This window comes from Rhinolophus ferrumequinum, chromosome 21 (genome assembly GCF_004115265.2).
Source record: "Rhinolophus ferrumequinum isolate MPI-CBG mRhiFer1 chromosome 21, mRhiFer1_v1.p, whole genome shotgun sequence".
Lineage (NCBI taxonomy): Eukaryota > Metazoa > Chordata > Mammalia > Chiroptera > Rhinolophidae > Rhinolophus > Rhinolophus ferrumequinum.
Genome location: NC_046304.1, coordinates 12870130 through 12890695, shown reverse-complemented (window position 1 = coordinate 12890695; position 20566 = coordinate 12870130). Strand labels below are relative to the sequence as shown.

Sequence of the window (20566 nt, the reverse complement as noted above, 5' to 3'; positions counted from 1 at the left end):
AAACCACTACTCTTCCTTGGACAAGCTGGCAGCCCATAAAGCCTATTCTAACCCATAGCCCATTCTACGTCATAGATTGCAGTGAAGGTGTTACATAAAAATCCAAATTTTTCTTAAAAATGTGAAAGATATGGCAACACTGTACTAGATGGGCAATAATTAGCTGGAATTAATAAGTATAAATAGTAACTTTTTGCATGGGAGGTTTCTCCAGCTCTACATACTCTCTGTACCCACACAGCTTTATTAATATTACTTGCCTGACTCTTATAAAAAAAATCCATTTAAAAGCCCTGCTTTAAACCTCATGATGAACTATAGTTCTCATTTAATGCAATATCTCTGTAACACTCTTATTATTCTCCATATTAAATTAAAAATACAGATGATATACCCATATACAATATTATTGGCTTCCCTTTTATTTGGAAAATGATACCTTGAAGATGGTAATACAGAAAGCCACAAACAAAACTCAGGGTATATTTTAAGACCCTCTGAAAATGTTCTCAATCATCACAATCAGTTATCTTAGAAAATCATAACACAAATCTTTCTTTATCTTTACCTTTCATAACAGCCTGAAGTGAAGCAACTTCTTCTCTCCACTGTCTTTTCACTTCATCTATAGCTTCTTGCTTGGTATTCTCAGAGACTGTGGCAATGGCCTTAATATTCTCCATCTCTGCCTGGGCTTCCCAGAGCTGTGTTCGAAGGTGTCCCAAATCATCCTGTGCAGCTTGTAACACTGCACTTTGCCTCTTCAGATCCTCTGGGAAAAAAGTAAAAGACTCCATTAATGAGGCATTCACTTTTATCAGGCTAACATTCCAAAGAAACAAAACATTATATTTATAACGTTAACAGTGTTATGAAGAAGTTAAGCATTTAATTTTAAAATGTTAAGTTAGACAATGAAACCATTTTAATTAAAGGTAAGATGTAAGATATGCTGGGTATCACAAATCCATTAATATTAACTATCTAAACAAATAGGGATGAAGGCCATAGTTTTAGAGCTCAATTTAAGCTCTTTCACCTATTGGCTAAATGAGTTTACTTTTAACCTCTCTGGCCTCCATTCCACATACCTCACTTTATTGCACTTTGCTTTATTGTGCTTCAAGATGTTGTGTTTTTCACAAACTAAAGACCCCTACACACACACACACACACACCAGCAAAAAGACGACTCACTTTATTTTGATATTCGGTTTATCACAATGGTCTGGAACTGAACGTGCAACATCTCTGAGGTGTGCGGGTATAGAAATGTTACTCCTCTGTAGCTCTATTCCCTTTCCCCACATCTACGTATGCTATTACTGTGATATACATTGCCATCTATGCATGTTATAAACTCAACCATACATTGCTATAATTACTATTTCATGTAATTGTTTTAAAAAACCTGAGAGGAGAAAGAAAGCCTAGTGTATAATTAATAGCCTGTGTTATATTAACCATCACATTTATCATTTCTGGCTTTATTCACTTGCTTCTATGGGTTGCAATTACTATCTGGTGCTGCTGATCCGTATTTCCATAGGACCCAATAAGACCATAATATACATATTGGTTTATAGAACTGCTTTTAAATCCATTAAGAAGTATTTATTTATACTGTTATAATTACACAATTACATTTACTGAGGACATTGTTTTTTTCATTTGAATTCAAATTACTGTCTGGAATCACTTGCTTTCAGCTGAAGAATTTCCTTTAGTATTTCTTGTAAGAAGTCTGCCAGGAAAAATTCGCTCAGTGTTTGTTTACCTGAGGATGTCTTTATTTCACCTTCATCTTGGAAAGATGTTTTTGCTGGGCGTAGGATTCTTGGTTAACAGGATTTTGTTTTGTTTTTTATCTTTGAGCATTTTAAAAGCCATCCCACTGCTTTCTGGCCTCCATTGTTTCCAATGAGAAGTCCGCTTTTTTTTTTTTTCTGGCTTATTTTAGGATTTTTACTATGTGGGGTGTGTGTGTGTGTGTGTGTGTGTGTGTGTGTGTGTTACGTGCATTATCTGTATCTACACATCTCTATCCTACCGGGAGTGCAATGTGTAGGTCTCATCAAATTTGGGAACCTTTCAGCCATTATCTCTTCAAATATTTTGTTTCTCTCACCTCTCCTCCTGGCACTCCCATTATACATACGGGTATGTTCGCACACTTAATAATATTTCACATTTCTGAGGCTCTGATCCGTTTTCTATTTTCTTTCGGCTCTTCAGACTGGATTTTTTTTTAAATTGGGAATATTGGGAAACTGCGTTTTTCCAGGACCCATCAGCTCCAAGTCAAGTCGTTTTTTTTTTTAACCTAGTTGGCAAGTCAAGTCGTTCTTTTCAATCTAGTTGTGGAGGGCGCATCTCAGCTCCAAGTCATTTTCAATCAAGTTATGCAGGTCGCAGTTCACTGGCCCATGTGGGAATGGAACCGGGGACCTTGGTGTAATGAGCACTGTGTTCTAACCAATTGAGCCAACTGGCCGCCCCCCAGACTTGATAATGTTAAGTGACCTGTCTTCAAGTTAACGAATTCTTCTGCCAGTTCAAATCCACTGTTGAGCCCCTATACTGAATTTTTCATTTTGATTATTGTACTTTTCAACTCCAGAGTGTCCATTTGATTGTTACAATTTCTTTATTGATATTCTCTATTTGATAAAACATCATCACACTTTACTTCTTTTAAGATGGTTTTCTTCAGTTCTTTGAACATATTTATGACTACTTTGAAATCCATCTGTTAAATCTGACATCTGGTCACCCTCACAGGCACTGTGAGCTTTTTTTCCTTTGTATGGGTTTTTCTGGTTTATTTCATCTCTCCTAAACTATTTTGTTGAAAATGAGATTTTTGATAATATATTGCAGTAACTCTAGTTCATCACCACCCCCTTTCTGGCTTGTTACTGTTGTCTGCTGTGTATTTGTTTCGTGGTTGGCTGGATTATTTTAATAAAGCCTATTTCTGTCCCCCCCGCCCCCCACACACACACACTGTGTAGCCACTGACGTTGCTCCTCAGATGGCACAGCCTTGGGCATATGCAGTCACTCGACGATGAGTTTTTGTAGGGATCCCTTCTGAGTGTCTCTTTTCCTGACCACATGCATCTGTCAAACGCCACTTAACTGCTGGTGCTCATCTCTCTGAGTGACATATCTGCTTTAGGAACAGGGCGCTGAGTGGGGGAGATGGAGTGGTAGGCTCTGGTCTTCTTGACTTGCTTCTCCCAGCATGGAATCTCCACCCTACAAACAAGCTAGGGCAAGAGCTATCAGAATTTTGAGTATACCACAACCAAGGTAGATTCTCTGTCCTAAGAGTGGGCGCTGGGTGGAAGAAAAGACCTCTAGACCTCTTGGCCACACTCAACTGAAACTTTGCCGCCATGACAGGTGTGGGGGGTAGGTGGGTAATGATTCTGTAGCCCTCAACTGTGAGCTGGGGAGAGAGGCAGACCTGTATTCCTAGCATCATCTGCCTGGACTGCAGTTTCTATCACACCAAGATCGGAGGGGAGAGGAAGGGAGTACTTCATCAATCAAATGCCACAGACTCTATTTTTACCAAGATTTAGTAGATTTTCTTGAAGAAATGTCTCATTTTCTGTATGCCTTAGGACCACTTCTAGAGACTTTAAATGGTGGTTTTTAAAAATAATTTTCACTGGTTTTGCTGGGGAGTGGGTCTATGGGAGCTCCTCACATTATCATGCCAGAAGTAGAACTCTCAAACTTACTATTTACCCATAAATATTTCAGTATGTATCTCTAAAAGGACCATTTCTTAAAAATACACATAAAATGTGCCATCTTAACACCACTGAACTGTAAATATACAGTTCAGTGGTGTTAAGTTATTCACATTGCTGTACAAGCTCCAGAACTTTTCATCTTACAAAACAAACTATCATATTTTGCTATGTATAATGTGCACTTTTTGGCCCAAATTTGTGAGGGAAAAATAAGGATGTCTATTATACATGGGTAGTACTAATTCCGCATCTATATATGTTTTTAATTCTTTTATTTATACTTATGAGTTAAAAGTGTAACTCTAGAAATCAATAATGATACCTGTATGCAAAATAATATCCTGGAATACGATAATCAGTTTTGTTGAACTTATGACGAACTTGCAACAATGAAGAGTTCTTGGCCTTCTGTGATGTGGTAAATATTGTAAATTTGTTACCGGTACATAAAACTTCTTGTACCTTGTATCTGTTCCTGTGTTTTGTTTGTTACATAAAATTTCTTGTACCATAATATGTTTTTAAAAATGCTACAATTCCTTTATAATACAAAAAACAAATACCTAAATGTAAACAAATAAAAATTTGAATTAAAACGGGGGCGGACGGGTGGCTCAGTTGGTTAGAGCGCGAGCTCTGGGCAACGGGGCTGCCAGTTCGATTCCAACATGGGCCAGGGCGCTGCGCCCTCCACTAGAATGAAGTCAATGAGCTGCCGCTCAGCTCCTGGGGGACAGCCGGATGGCTCAGTTGGTTGGAGCGCGGGCTCTCAACCACAAGGTTGCCAGTTCGACTCCTCAATTCCCGCAAGGAATGCGGCAACTGGACCTGGAGCTGAACTGCGCCCTCCACAACTAAGATTGAAAGGACAACAACTTGACTTGGAAAAGTCCTGGAAGTACACACTGGTCCCCAATAAAGTCCTGTTTCCCTTCCCCCATAAAATCTTAATTAAAAAAATAATAATTAAAATGAAAGATTTTTTTCTCTGGAACTTTGGACGAAAAACGTGGGTTAACATTATACACAGGAACACATTTATACATGGCAAAATACGGTATATCCATTAAACAACTCCCTACTTCCCCCTTCTCCAAGCCTCTTCTACTTTCTACTTTCTTTTTTCAATTAGTTTAATTAGTCTAGATACCTCATTAAGTGGAATCATACATTATTTGCCTTTTTCTGACTGGCTCATTTCACATCTGAAAATTTTTTACAATACCGGAGTATCATAAAACATCCAGTGTTGAAATTTCCAGTTGTCTAAATTTTTAAAAATAGTTTAGCTCTTTGAATCAGAATCCAAATAAGGTCCATACATTATAGCTAGTTGTAATGTATTTTAAGTCTCTTTTAGTCTATAGGTTTCCCCTCCATCTTTTTACCTTGCAATTTATTTGTTAGTTGAGGAAGCTAAGTTTCTTGTAGAGCTTCTCAGAGTCTGGATTTTGCTAATTGCATTCCTGTAATATTGTTGAACTTGTTACTTTGTTCTTTGTATTTTCTATAAATTGGTAGTTCAATATAATGGTCACCATCTTGATCTTGTTCTTCCTTACACAAAGATACTTTGGAAGACCCATAAGGGAAAAAAAAAACTGAGATTTTAATTCAAATTGCTCTAAATTTATAGATTAACTGAAGAGTTGGCATCTTTGAGATTGAGTCTTTCCACCTATGAACATGGTACCGTGTTTCCCTGAAAATAAGACCTAGCCAGACCATCAGCTCTGATGCGTCTTTTGGAGCAAAAATTAATATAAGACCGGGTCTTATATAAGACCGGGTATAATAATATACTATCTGGGTATAATATAATACCAGATCTTAATATTAATCTTTGCTCCAAAAGACGCATTAGAGCTGATGGTCCGGCTAGGTCTTATTTTCGGGGAAACACGGTATCTCATTCCATTTAATTAAGGTGTTTCTTGTATGTCCTTCAATACTATTTTATAATGTTCCTTTATAAAGGTTTTATATACATCCTTGGTTAGATTTATTCCCAAGTGACTAAGGGTTCTGATTTTTTTCTTTTGTCTTATTTTATTTGCTTCAGGATTTCTTTTTCTTGTTACTTCAATAATTAGTTGTTACAAAGAAACATTATTGATTCTTCTTTATTAATCTTTATTCCAACAATGTTGATAACCCTCTTTAGTTCTAATAATGTAGACTGTCTTGGTTCCTCTATGATAGTCATCTAGTCTCTACACAGAAACAAAACTATCCTTAACTTTCCAAATTTTATAACTTTTTTTTTAAATTTTATTGCATTGGCTAGGAGACCCTATAGTACAAAACGAATTACAATACTAATAATAGGCCTTTTTGTCTTGTTTCCCATTAAGTATAATATATGCTATCGGTTTCTAATAGAAACATTTTCATAGGCTAAAGCAGGTCCCCTCAATTACTAGTTTGCTAAAAACTAGAATGAACTGGTATTATTAAAGGGTGTTCAATTTTATTGATTGTCCTTTCTGTTTTTTCTCATTTGTTAACTTAGTGAGTTACATCAATAGATGTTCTAAAGTTAAACTCTCGTTGCATTCCTAATACACATGGTCATAGTATACTATTTTTATATACTCTACAGAAGTCAATTTTATTTAGGATTTTAATCTCTATGGTCATAAATGAGATTGGTTTATTGGTATGCTAGTATTAGTGCTTCTTGTTTAGGTATCAAGGTTAAATTAATCCCACAAAATAAACTGGATGACTTTTTTGTTTCTGACATAGTATACAAAAGATAGGAACAAATGTTCCTTGAAGTTTTAACAAAATTTGTCTATAAAATCTATGCCTGTGGAATCTTGTGTAAATAAGAATTCTGTTTATTGATTCAGTTTCTCTTATGGTTATGGTTTATTCAGGTTTTCTAAGGTACTTTTGTTAATTCATATTTCCTGGGAAATTACTCATTTCACGTAAATTTCCAAATTTATTGGCCTAGACATACACAGTACTCTTATGCTGTTACATTGCTACTGCATAATCTTTTTATTTTCTCATTAGTTTTTTTCCAAAAGATGTGCTTTTGATTTTAACTGTTACTTTGTTTTCTATTTCATTAATCTCTATTATTATTTTCTTTCTTTAAGTTCACTCTTTTTCTATCTTCTGGAGTTGAACAATTAGATCATTTATTTTTGATCTCGTGTCTTTTAACAAATGCATTTAGGGGCAAATGGGTGGCTCAGTTGGTTAGAGCGCGAGCTCTGGGCAACGGGGCTGCCAGTTCGATTCCCACATGAGCCAGCGAGCTGCGCCCTCCGCAACTAGAATGAAGTTAATGAGCTGCCGCCCAGCTCCAGGGTGGCCGGATGGCTCAGTTCGTTGGAGCACCTTCTCTCAACAAGGTTGCCCTGTTTGACTGCTCGACTCCCACAAAGGATGGTGGGCTGCGCCCCCTACAACTAACAACGGCAACTGGACCTGGAGCTGAGCTGCGCCCTCCACAACTAAGACTGAAAGGACAACAACTTGACTTGGAAAAGTCCCGGAAGTACACACTGTTCCCCAATAAAGTCCTGTTCCACTTCCCCAATAAAATCTTTAAAAAAAAAATGCATTTAAACTTATAAACTTACCCTCAAAGTACTGTTTTAACTGCACCCCACAAGCATATTCATTGTATGCTAAGTACTTTGCAAATCTCCATTGCGATTTCCTCTTTAACTTATGAGAAATAGGAATATATTTTTAGTTTCCAAACTTTTGGAAAAAAAATACTTAATTGTTAAAATCTAATTGCATTTGGTAAGAAAACATGGTGAGTAGACTGATTTTGAATATGCTCAGTCTTCCTTTGAAATGTAGACAATTTTTTAAGCGTTCATTGTTTAATATACAGAAGTCTCCCCCCTTATATGCAGGGGATACATTCCAAGACCTCCAGTGGATGCCTGAAACTGCGGATAGTACCAAATCCTGCATATACTGTTTTTTTTCCATACATACATATCTTTTCACTTAAAGAAAGCACTTTACGGCTTCTCTTTGGCATACCTGAATTACCAAGCATCACTACTCTTGTGCTTTGGGGCCATTATTAAGTAAAATAAGGGTTACTTGAACACAATCACTGTGATATCTTGACAGTTAATCTGGTAACCAAGACAGCTACTAAGTAACTAATGGGCATGGATACATTGGACAAAGGGATCATTCACATCCTGGGAGGGATGAAGCAGGGCAGTGCAAGATTTCATCATGCTACTTACTCAGAACCACATACAACTTAAAACATGATTTTTTTTATTTCTGGAATTTTCCATTTAATATTTTCAGACTACAGTTGACTGCATAACTGAAACTGCAGAAAGCAAAATTGCAGATGCAGAACTACTGTAAAAAAGGAATGCGTACGCGTATTTTCTATTTCTTGGGTACAGAATTTCTCAGAGATCAAGCTTTTTAAAATTCTGTTGCTGAAAGCGATTATATCTTTACTTATTGCTTGATCTAGCAATTGATATAATGTTAAACATCTCCTATGTGTGCATTTATCAATTTCCCTTATAGTTCTATCACTTTTTGTTTCACATGATGTGTCATGGCTATTTTGTTAGGTGCATAGAAGTTCATGATTATTACATTTTCTTGGTAGATGGTTTCTTTCATTGTAATAGCCTTCTACATCCCTTCAATGCTTTTTGCCTTTAAGCACCAATCTTATTACCTCAGTTGTTTCACTTTCTTCTATTAAAAAAAAAATAGTGAACTAGGTTTGGTTTTGTGTTTAGTCAGATTTATCAGTTGAGATACTTAGTACTGTTTCTTATATCCTATCCATTCCTTCTGTTTACTTTTCTTTCTGCAAATGTTATCTTTACTAGTTCATTTGGTGATTTATGTGGGTGATAAATGCTCTCCTTTCTCCATGCTTGCAATATCTATTTTGCTTTTACTCTTGAATAATTTAAATTTTAGTTTGCATATAAAATTTTAGGTTGACGATTATTTTTTCTCTGCACTTCAAAGATCTTGTTTCATTGTCTTCTGGCATCTATTTTGCTTTTGTGGTATCTCTTGTCAACATAATTGTTTCTTCTCTCTGGTAGCTTTCAACATTTTTTCATTCTTGATGTTCCAGTTTACGATGTGTCAAAGTATGAATTTACTATTATTTACCTTGCTTGGTACTCAGTATTTATGATAAGGACTCACTTTTTTTCCTTAATGCTGAAGTTATTATTTCCTCAAATATTTTCTATTATTCCCTTCATTCTCTTCTCCTGGAACTCTTGTTAGATGTGTGTTGAGGATTCAATTCGTCCTCTATGTCAACTGCTCTTTGAGATTTCTCTGTGTCTCACTGGGAGAGAGGACTCCACAATACATTTTTCAAATTTACTAACATCTCTGAGCTTTGTCTACAGTTTAAACCATCTATTTACCTTATTTCAATTTATTTATTGTGTTTCTAAGATTTCTAATGGTTTAAAAAGTTTTAAATATACTCGTTTTATTTTCATGTCCAAGCGTTTCTATCTCCCTAAATATCTCCCTAAACCTAGATTTTACCTAGTGAAACTCAGTTAGTTAGCATCAGACTTTAGTTAGCATCAGACTTCAGTTAGCATCAGTTAGTTAGCATCAGACTTTTATACAAATTATGACCATGTACAAAATCTTTCCGAACACTAGAAAATTTCATGGTCTTCTGGTGATTCCATTTCTATTTCCTTCAAATTGAGAACTCTATGGCCTTTGTTTGCTGCCTCATGTAATAGGCTCTTACTCATTGCCCAAAATTGAGGATTGCCAAAACACAAAATACAAACACTGCTGCAGTGTCAAAGCTTTGTAGTGAAGATGGTTAAAGGAAAAAGCTAAATCAAATAATTTTTGAAAGGTAAATAGTTTTTTTCAAATTTAACGGAAAAGCAACAAAACTTTCAGAAATATTTATAACATTCCCAGTTGAAATCGGCTGGGAAAAGAATGGGTACCAATGTAGGAACAGGCAGCAAGAGGAATCAAAAGGTAATCTCTTTTATTATCATTCCTCAATACTGTCTGCAATTCCATTTCAGCTATTCTCCAAATAAGTGAAAGCACCAAAGCAAAAACTGTTTCTATCGGGAAAAATACCAACGTTGGGACTTCTGGGGTTACCTTGACCCGGTTTGCTGAGAGATAAAACAAAGACTGCTGAACCCATCAAAACAATGACTTATACTGTTATGACCTGTGACAGTCATAAACGACTAGGTTTATACTGTACAGTATATGCAATAATATAAGTTGCTGCTTTAGAGGACACCTTTAAATTTGATTTTTATTATGATATATAGGCAAACAGCCAATCAGAAACTAAATCTACATTTACCTTTTACACACTATGCATTTTCTTTAGACACCAAAAACTCTCAAAAAGTTCCACATTATTATTCCTTTTGAACTTTTGTTACCTTAAGTGTTCTTTATGGCCAGCTTCAATTAAGTTCACTGAGAACTTCAAACAGTAGATAAACAGTACACACACAGATTTACTGGGTTTAGATGTATCAAAGCAATTTTAACATACCAAGTGTGTTTTGTGAATGAATCCACATTACAAGCTGTTTCAGTTCAGAGATATGAAACTGTAATTGATAATGTACTTCAGAAATGAGAGATTCTTGGTCATTTTCATTTCTTCAGAATTTTATAGAAAAGTCAATTTTATCATTTCAAAAAAGAAAATAAGAAAACAAAGAAACCCTAACAGTTTTATTTGGGGACAGGAAAAAAACAAAGCAAATGAACAAACTTTGGACAAGATTAACTTGAATTTATTGAATAGACAAAGACAGAAAGAAAAAGCTGCAGAGGGGATTATTGGTGTGAGAGGTGAAGGGAAAAAAGGATGTCACTAACCAGTATCACAGTGAGTCTGAATTGGTCATCAGAGGAAATACTGCCATGACCTTATACATATACTTTAAAGGTTTTATAGGTTATCTTGACAACATACGATTGCAGAGTCTGAAGTGGTCTCACCAATTCAAGGTTAAAACAAATTTTAAAAAGGAGAGGTTTACAAATTCACATTGAACATAATGAAGAACTGGACAGAACTTATTTCTCATAATACTTCACATATATTCAAACAATGATGATACTGTGCCAAATGCATTATCTACCCCCGTAGACTAACTATCCTTTCAGGAAGACAAAAACCGAATCTCATTCACCCAACCTCCACAGTGTCTTGCAGAGTGCCACCATGCCTAGCCAGGCACACTAGCTTCCCAATCTCCTTGTCAGCCTATAAAGGAACAAAATAAAACAGGAAACAGCCCTCCTGCAAGCCATCAGAAAACAGAACCCCATCCCATATTCCAGTCAGTAAATATTTCCAAGCCAGAGCTGAATTCTGTGAGGCCTAAGAACCTTCCATCCTATAGAACAGTGGCCTTCAAATTTCTTTGACCACAACTAATAGTAATACACACACACACACACACACACACACACACACACAAATATATATATCACAACTCTATACATACATGTATATATTTAACTGAAACAAAAAGACTTGTGTAACTATACTTACTTAACCTTACCAAGTATAAGGTGCTATTTGTTTTCCATTTTATTCCTATTATTTTAATTGCTGGTCACAATCCCCTCAATTTTGTTATCCATCAATGGGTTACAACCTGTAGTCTGAATAATACCACTCCACGGCAGTGGTTTTCAAAGTATACATACATGTACCCCTGGGAGTATGCAAAGATTTTCCACGGGATTCATAGGAACATGTTGTTTTAAAGGAATCAATGTCTAGATCCTCAACTTTCATAAATATTCTTTCCTAAAACAAATGGTTGTTTAAATACAGGTTCTCCTTGCCCACCTCCTTTTTCTTAACATCCTTCTCCCACTTAACAAAGGAAAGTCTTTTTACCCATCCTGAACTTTACTATGGTTCACTGCCATTATATAAAAACTCCTCTGTTATATTAAATCAGAGGGATAACTTAAAATATCAACGTCAGTAATAAAAAAGTGAACGACTAATAACTGAGTAACAAATCTTTTGGCAAGTGAGGTGATAGTCTACTTTCAACAAAATTGAAGGAAGACCTAACTGAGTTGTCAACCAATAGAATAAAAATATTTCTGAGGCTAGAACACTTTGTGATTTAACATACAATTTAGAAAGAGTTAAGTGAATGGAATAATTGCTATTTTGTAAAAAAATTCTATTTTCATCTACTTATTTATAAGAACAAAGGTTCTCAGCACTTGTATCTATTTACTAAAACAAAAAACCTGAAACTTATCTTCTTCTGGAAGTAAATAATATTCAACCAGAGGTTAATGACTTAATTGGGAGGAAGACCCAACATAACTCATAAGACTTGCATTTCCAGTAATTTTTACATTTTAATAATTATTTTTTAAATGTGCAAAATATCATGTGATCAATTGTGTACTTTTAATATCTATAATGATAATACAGAATACATTTACATGCATACTTTTTGGTTCAAAAAAAATTTTTTTAATTTATTGGGGTGACAATGGTTAGTAAAATTACATAGGTTTCAAGTGTACAATTCTGTAATACATCATCTATATATCACATTATGTGTTCACCATCCAGAGACAGTTCTCCTTCCATCACCATATATTTGTACATGTATATTTTTGTTGCAGAGAAGTCTCACCAAAAATTTTTTAAATAGCTTAAGCACAAAATATTCTTTAAATACTTTATTTAGGCCAATAGTTCTCAAATTGTGGTGCCTGAATCAATAACATCATCACCTGCTTGCTGGAAATGCAAATTCCAGGATCCCACAGACATAGTGAATCAGAAACTCTGGGAGTGGAGCCCAGCAATCTTTGTTTCAACAAATTCTGCAGGTAAAATTCTGATGCACATTCCAGTTTGTGTTCTAAAAAATACACTTTAAGAATAATATTATAAGGAGATGTAAAAAAGAAAATCCAATACAAGGAAGGAAGGGAAAAATATAAAATGTCTGCTAAAGACCTTATTCACTAATTTGTTTTGTTAAATCAGATGGTAATGGAAAGTTTTCATTTAAATATCCTTCACAGCTTTTAAATTTAAAATAAAAAATTTTAAACATCAACTTTAAAAAGGTGTGAGGGGTGTATATAAATACCTTATGGAGTACATAAATTTGAAAGTTGGATGATCACTAGTCTAGAGCACTGGTTCTCAAACTGTGGTCCTTGGACTAGCAGTATTGCAGTCCCCTACAAGCTTACTAGAAATGCAAATTCTCGGGCCCCACCCCAACACACTGTGTTTTAACGAGCTCTCCAGGTGATTTTTCTCCATGTTATTCAAGTTTGACAGCCATTGGACTAGAGGGCTGTGAAAACCATATCCATATTTTCCAAGGTTAATACCCAAAATGTAAACCCTTTCCTTTATCCTTCAGATTAGGTCCCTCATGATATGCTCTAATATATTTGCCCTTTTTAAAAGCATGTCATACAATTACTTAATATCTGTTTTCCTCACTAGAGTTCAAGTTGTATGAGTTAAAGAACCACGTGACTCTTGCTCCTTTGGTATACCCAGCACCTAGACACAATATCTGCCTCGTTAAACAAATATTAAACAAATATCTATTAATAAATAACTGAATAATTGTTGGATAAATTCCATGAACTATCAGTTTTAATATAATGTGGCTAAGGCTGTTATTGAAATGCCAACAGTCCTGATTTGCCTGGGGCTCTCTCTCAAGTGTTAAGAGCACTGAAAATCCTGTCCCAGGACCAGGCAGCCTACTATGTTAAATATCATCATTAAGGTGAAAAGACAAGGACAAATCTTAATAACGTATTTCTCATTTTGTTTTTCTATTCCATTCTTAATCCTTACCTCTAAACAGGCTTTTATTATACAACGTAGGTACAAATAAAATCAAGGTTTATTTAACGACAACATTGTATTACCAAGAAACTTGACATTTTAAGGCAGTTTCAGTATAGGGGTTAGGGGAAGACTTATAAACTTACCCTCTTTAGCCAAATACAACTCTTTAAATTTTGCTCTCTTTTGATTAAATTCTTGCTCAAGCTGCTGCTGTGCACGTAAAAATTCTGCATTAATTTTTTCCAATTCTGCTACCCGTTGCTGAAGAGAAACTGGAAAAAAAGATATTAATTAACAAATAATAACTTTTATTTATAAATTAAGTTACAAGAATAAATTAGTATTCCAGCTGCACATTTCTAATGAAACAAGTAGTCAAGCTTCTTCCGAAGATCCAATACAGTCAGGAAATTCTAATTTTTTTTTAAAAGACACTTCTGTTAGACTTAGTACGTATACACACTGTGAATGAATCATGTAAATGAAACAGCATATATACAGAGAATCACATAGGCAAATTTCCCAAGAGAACTTCTAAGTCCCTTTGCCTAACTCACAGACTGTCAATCCACTGCTGGAAGTGTTAAATTATTGGATTATTTGAGCTATTTATGCCACAAATGAACCCACTGCCAATCTTGCTAGCACTGTTTCTCTCAAGTGTTACAAGCAAAATCTAACAATTTCCCTGATTAGGATAGCCACACCAGCCTGAACTACTCCTCCAATCTCAAGACAATTCAGTACCATTATACTGAAATCATAATCAAAAACTCTTTTATGTAGAAAGGATACAGAACTCTACATTCTATATGAACTCTCCGTTACTGGGCGATTATCTGGTTTTTAGATTCGTGTTGACTGTGGTATGGCAGGGATTTACTTCAGGGGCAGGGGCTCTACAATTTGGCCATTAAACAAATGCCTATCCTGACCAAACCCAGAGGCTCTTCTGGTTGGAGAGAGGAGTGGGACATCCAGGAGTCTAACCCTTGACCTCCTCCTTTGCCCAATAACAGCCCAGCCACAAAGCTACGGCCCTAATCCCTGCAGAGGACACCTATCAGTACTAACGCCCCTGCCTAGTTACCTAGGCCAGCAGAGGTCCCAGTTTCCTACTACAAGCCACCCCAGAATGATGATTTGCCTAGAATTTCGGCCATGATCTGAGATTATCTCGAAAGGCCCTCCTCTCCCCCAACCCATTACCCCAGTTTAATTGAGAGCTGACTTCATCGTATGTAGAAAAAAGACTGGAAAAATACACCAATGATTTATCTATTAGCATCAGAATTACGGCTCATTAATTTCTTGCATGTGCTTTTCAAAGATCTCTACGACTCCTTTGATAATAATGAACTAAAACCAGTTCATTTCCATGACATCTTCAGACAAGCCTCACTACAGCAGATCTAACAGTATCTATGCAATCCAGGGCAGGAAGAGGAAATGACTGCTGCTTTGAGTTCCGCGGCATTAAAGGTAAGAGTCGTTTTGAGGAGCACATACTAGGGTCTTTAGGTCAAAGCAAAGAATGACATTGGGTCATTGGAACATTTGATAACCTTTGCAGAAAAAGGGATGGAGAATGCACTGAAAAGGGGAAATGCGCAGTTCTGTCATATTTAACATTTGAAATCATGAAGGAAAATTGTTCTGTGCTATTTATTTCTCTAGTATTTTTATTGTCCAATCACAACTGTTAAACAAATTAAACAAGCTTTCCACTTAACTCTTTAATATTACTGGTAGCTACTGATTACTGCATGAGGTAGGGAAGGGCTCTAGGGAATCAAAAAAGAAGGAAAAGCAAGATCCCTCCGTTCTTACTTTTCCCTAACCACCACACCACCACCCACTCCTACTTCCACCCACACACACACCCCAATACCTTTCAACACTGTATTTTATATTTAGAAACGGAGGCTAACGAATCAATAAAAACTAAAATGCATCCTTTAAAACTGCAGCCGAGATTAAGGGTGTTGTTCTGACTCCCAGCTCAGACACAGGCCACACCCCTCTCACCCCTCTCTCCAGGCTTCAGGACAGTTTTCTATTCCAGGATTCAGGATCCCTTTGAGGATATACCAAGTAACTCCTTTATTCCCTTTTTTCTTTTAATAAAAAAAATTTCAAATCCACCTCAAGTACTTCTAACATACTGCAATTTTACAATACAGAAAAGGCCAAAACAACTGCTTTTGATCAGAATGCCTCTACGGCTAGATCTAGAAAAATCAATTCACCTTGCATAAGACAGCAGGAGAGTCTACAAACAGGCACATCCTAGGGCATTAGCCTCCAACTACAAATCAAACTGAAAACAGCTCTCATCACACAAAATATTGTATAATTTTCTAACATGATGACTAGTAGTTCAAAATAATTAGCTAATAGTTTACGTAAAAAGTAGCACTTTATAGAAAAATTGATAAATGTTACCTATAATTATTAAATTAGTAATATTTATTTAAGTAAAGGGAAAAAGCAGAGTGATCAAGTGACTTTGTATACAGCCACAGAAGTCACTTCCAAACTCATGACTCTGACTCAGTCCCATGCTTACACTTCCAGTTCATCCCCTTCCCTATGATCATGTATCTTCAAAGCATCACGGACAAATTAATTAGTGTTAATGTTAACCTTCCACAATATTAAGCCTTCTGTAATTCAGCTGTGGACAGCTATTAGTACGCCAGCCTTTGTTAACCATTCCACACATGCCTTCTATTGTTACCTTTATTTGCATAATAAGAAAAAGGGGGAAACTATCTTATGCAATGGCTACTTTTAGTGGTTTTCCAAAGGGAAAAATTATTATATATACCATCTATTCAAAATACGTGAATTAAGCAACAACACAGAAAGAAAAGAAAAAAATAACATGGTAAATAAGTGAAGACTCAATAATTCTTAGGTATATCTCCTTCCCTAATTTTGGTATGAATGAGAGACCACATAATAACTTTAAAGTATTTTTAACCCCCAACCTGTGTCCTAGTACTATAATAGCTAGCACCTATTTAAATAAATTTGTAATAAATTTGGTAAGACAAGCAATGGGAGAAGGAAAAAAGCAGTTTTGGTCAAAAGATTACTACAATCAGAATCTTTTTGCTTAAAGATATTAAAGATCCAATAAAATACCTATTTCAAGCCAAAAAAAACCAAAAAAAACAAAAAAACCCACACACAACAGAACATAATTCCACTGTAACAAAAGATCTGAACAGTTCCTGTAACTCAGAAGTCTTAACTTGTATTTTAAAATGACACTATTAAATGTGGTAGGTACATCCATCCAGCAGAATAGTATCAGGCCAGAAAAATTATATTAATCAAAAAGAACAAGATACAAAACTATATGCAAACAATATGAGCTATGCAAAAAATATATAGGAAAAAGACTGGAAAGAATATGCTAAATTATACGAGTGGCTGCCTCTCTGAATCAAACAGTAATGAAAAAAATAAATTACACTGATGGGATTTAAATTAAAAGGTAATGAAGTACTTCATTTTATTTATTATTATAATTTTATCTTATTGCTCCATATCAATCTTGGTGCTCATTAAAAGGGCACATAATTTACTTCCGTGGTCTTAAAATATTTGTACATATACTATATACAATCTTTTTTTTTTTAACTACATATATTTTCACAGGACAAACAATTTACTAAAATAATTAATTTTCTGAAAAACGTAATTTCTTCTTCTGTTTCAGAAGTGGCCTTCTAGGTAGCCTTCTTTTTGTGCTCTAAAAACTCACTATGAAAATAAAAATTAATATTAAAAAAAAACCTTCATTATGTCCAGCTTCTTTTAGAAATTACTAAAAATGATTATTCGCAGTAAATCTATCCACTGAATTGTGATTTGTTTAGGCTAACATGTAAATAAATCCATACTTACTTAGCATGCCTCAGAGAAGAAGGGGAGAGGAGAAAGTGGGTGAGGCTCCCAGGGATTACTAATCTAGAGAATACGCATCACAAATAGCAGTCCACATGTGGGTAACTGGATTAACATTACTTTACAATATTAGAACAAATAGATATGGCATAAATAGGGCATTTGGGAATCACTTTTTCCATAACACAAAGATAATCATAATTCTTTAGTACAACAGAAAATTGTCACTTCACTTTATATAATCCCATTTTACTTTATATAATCCCCAAAACAGCTGACTTGAGCAACTTGAAGAAACTGCATCCTTTCACCTTGTCTTACCGAGATGAACCAATTTTAAAACAGAATAACATTTGGTTAAAGAAGTTTACGCAGAACAACTTCTTAGCCTTCCTTCAGTGAATCAAAGTGAAAAATCTTATTTTGTCTTTTACTTTTCTCTTTTGCAACTCTCTGAAAGCAATTAGATGTCAATATGCTTCAGATAAAAGGCAACACTTTTAAGATGACGGGTTTCAAATAAGAAAACCAATTATTTCTTATGTAAAGATTAGGTGTTTATGTTAACTACCTGAAGACATTATTATGAATCCAGGAAAAATACTGACACCCAAAAGAAAATCAGAGCAAAAATGAGATAATGAAAAACTATGTAATAAGAGATTCTTCAAAAGGGTAAAAGTAGAAATAGGGAAAAGAAACAGTGGAAAAGCCTGATTTGGGAGAGGAGTTGGAGGGGTGGTAAGGGTGGAGATGGGAAGATTCCAAGGGCACAGGAATGTTTTCTCATTTTCAACCTCCCTAGAGACATTTATGACCAAAATTAATAACCTCCAGGCACTTGCAGTATAGAATTTTCTGGGCCTAATTTTTAGTTCTGTTTATCACTTCAATAAGAACAATCACAGGATCAGTGTTGAAACAATTTTAGATTATTCTTGTCCAGTGTATCTCAAACTGAGTCTCAATTGATGAGTGAGTTGTTAAATCAACAATGTTTAGCAATCTGCCTTTTTAAAATAATGAAATATAACAGAAAATATCAGCAACATATTTAATACGTGTATATGTTATTTCATGAAATTTGTATTTTCAGATACAGGTATCCCCCACTTTTTGTAAGTTTGCCTTATGTCGTTCTGCTTTTATGGAAGGTCTACATTAGCACTGTTGTCACTAACACAAAGGAATTTCACTTTTAGGAAAAAAGGCAAAAAGAGAAAACAGTGTTCAGTGCTTGTTTTGCAAGGAGCCGTTATAGAGGCAGCATGTGCCCTGAGCAATGAGAGTAGCACTGCTTTTACTATATGCTAGTGTTATTTTAGGTTTTATATGTTATTTGGTATGATTTAGCAGGTTATTTTTTGGGTGTGGGAACACTCAAAATTTTTTCCATATAAATTAATGGTAATTGCCTCTTCACTTTACACCACTTCAGCTTACAAAAGGTTTCATAGGAACATTCTACTTTCATATGGCAAGGGAAACCTGTACTCACACATTTATAATGGGGTGCAATGAAAAATGTGTTTCTCACTGTGGAGAGAGGTCAAAAATAGTTTGCAAACCCTGATTCCTAATTCATGCAGGACTCCATTCCTACAATATCGCATGGCTTCCACAGGAACATAAATATAATAACTCAGTTTCCTGCCTCACGGGGCAGCCACTTCCACTGTTCAGAGACTTTACATCCTCCTCCTCCACGTCCATTCCCTTGGCTAATTGGTCATTTATTAGAAATATGTACTTTTAGTAACACAACCCTAAATTGGCTTCCTTAGAGATCTTAGTTCTGCCCTACAGACTTAGAGAGGAAATTTTCTAATATCTGACATCCTACACTTGCTCTCTCCTTTCTTCTTTAGATGAAACACTTCCTAACCCTTTAATAATTTCTAAGTTCATCATTATCTCAGTTGCTCTCCTCACATACTACAGGTAGTCAAGTTCTACATAAAATAAGACATGTGATCCTAACACAATACCAGCAAAGAGTCTAGTAGAAACATTATATCTGAGGGCTATACTCTTAATAATGTACTGTAAATATACCCGAGCTTTTTTTGGCCACACTGCCACACTGTCATTGTTAGCCCATAAGATTACGGCAATCTATCCAATAACACTATCCTTAAATCCTTTCCTTTGAACTACACTTAAGCCAAGGCTTCCTCCAACCTATAACTGGTGCAAATGTAGCCATGTTGCAGAGTTTGGGGATTCGGGGGGTTGTTTTGTTTAAACAAAGTTTTAAATTAGAACTAATGATAGAGCCCTTTGGTGCATCATCTGAGATCTCGGGTGGAGGTTGATATTGACATATTAGATTATTCTGTTAGTTACAAATTCATTCCAACTATCTTTAGTATCAAATTACATTTCTTCACCTTATCCATGATTTCATAACAGCTTAGTCAAACGTCTTATTAAAATTCAAAGATAAGCCATCTACAATTTTGGAGTCAGAGAAACTTGTATTTCAACCCAAGCCCAAGCTTTTGTTATATGGACTAGGGCAAACAGTGTAACCTTTCCAAGATTTCTATATTAAAATAAAGATGATACCATTTCGCAAACTGTCACATACTATGAAAATTAGACATAGCATCATATAGAAGCAACTCACATATAATGGGCACTCAAATGATAGTTACTATCAACAACTTCAGAATTTAAGCTTCAGGTTTATAATTCTGCTTAAAAAAAAATGAAGCTGTTCATTTAGCTCAACTTGTTCCAGAGATTCTTCCTAGTGATAATTACAAAATCGCTTAATTTTCTAAAATGTTCCTAAACCGCTTGCTCAATAATCTATTCTTTTTCAAATGTTCCAGAAGTTGTATTCAAGCAAAGTTATCAATTAAGACCAGCAAGTAAACAAAGGTTTGAGAAAGTCAAAAATACAGACGAGAACTGTGAACAAATTTCAGGGAATGTTCAGTAGATAAAAAATGCAGTATAAACTATATTCCATGCTCTATTTCTATATTATCATAAGGCTATAAAGCTATATT

The 20566-nt window shown here is 35.2% G+C and overlaps 1 protein-coding gene across 2 annotated transcripts in view; it reads right to left on the bottom strand.

Annotated features, from left to right (window-relative positions):
* Window positions 1-20566, bottom strand: part of RABEP1 (rabaptin, RAB GTPase binding effector protein 1) — an 84256-nt gene that overhangs the window by 42243 nt on the left and 21447 nt on the right. For both annotated transcript variants that reach the window (XM_033089441.1, XM_033089443.1), the window contains exons 2-3: window positions 13775-13903; window positions 569-772 (exon numbers count right to left, since the gene is read on the bottom strand). In XM_033089441.1, coding sequence (XP_032945332.1) covers window positions 569-772; window positions 13775-13903 — 333 coding nt within the window. The remainder of the gene's footprint in view (window positions 1-568; window positions 773-13774; window positions 13904-20566) is intronic.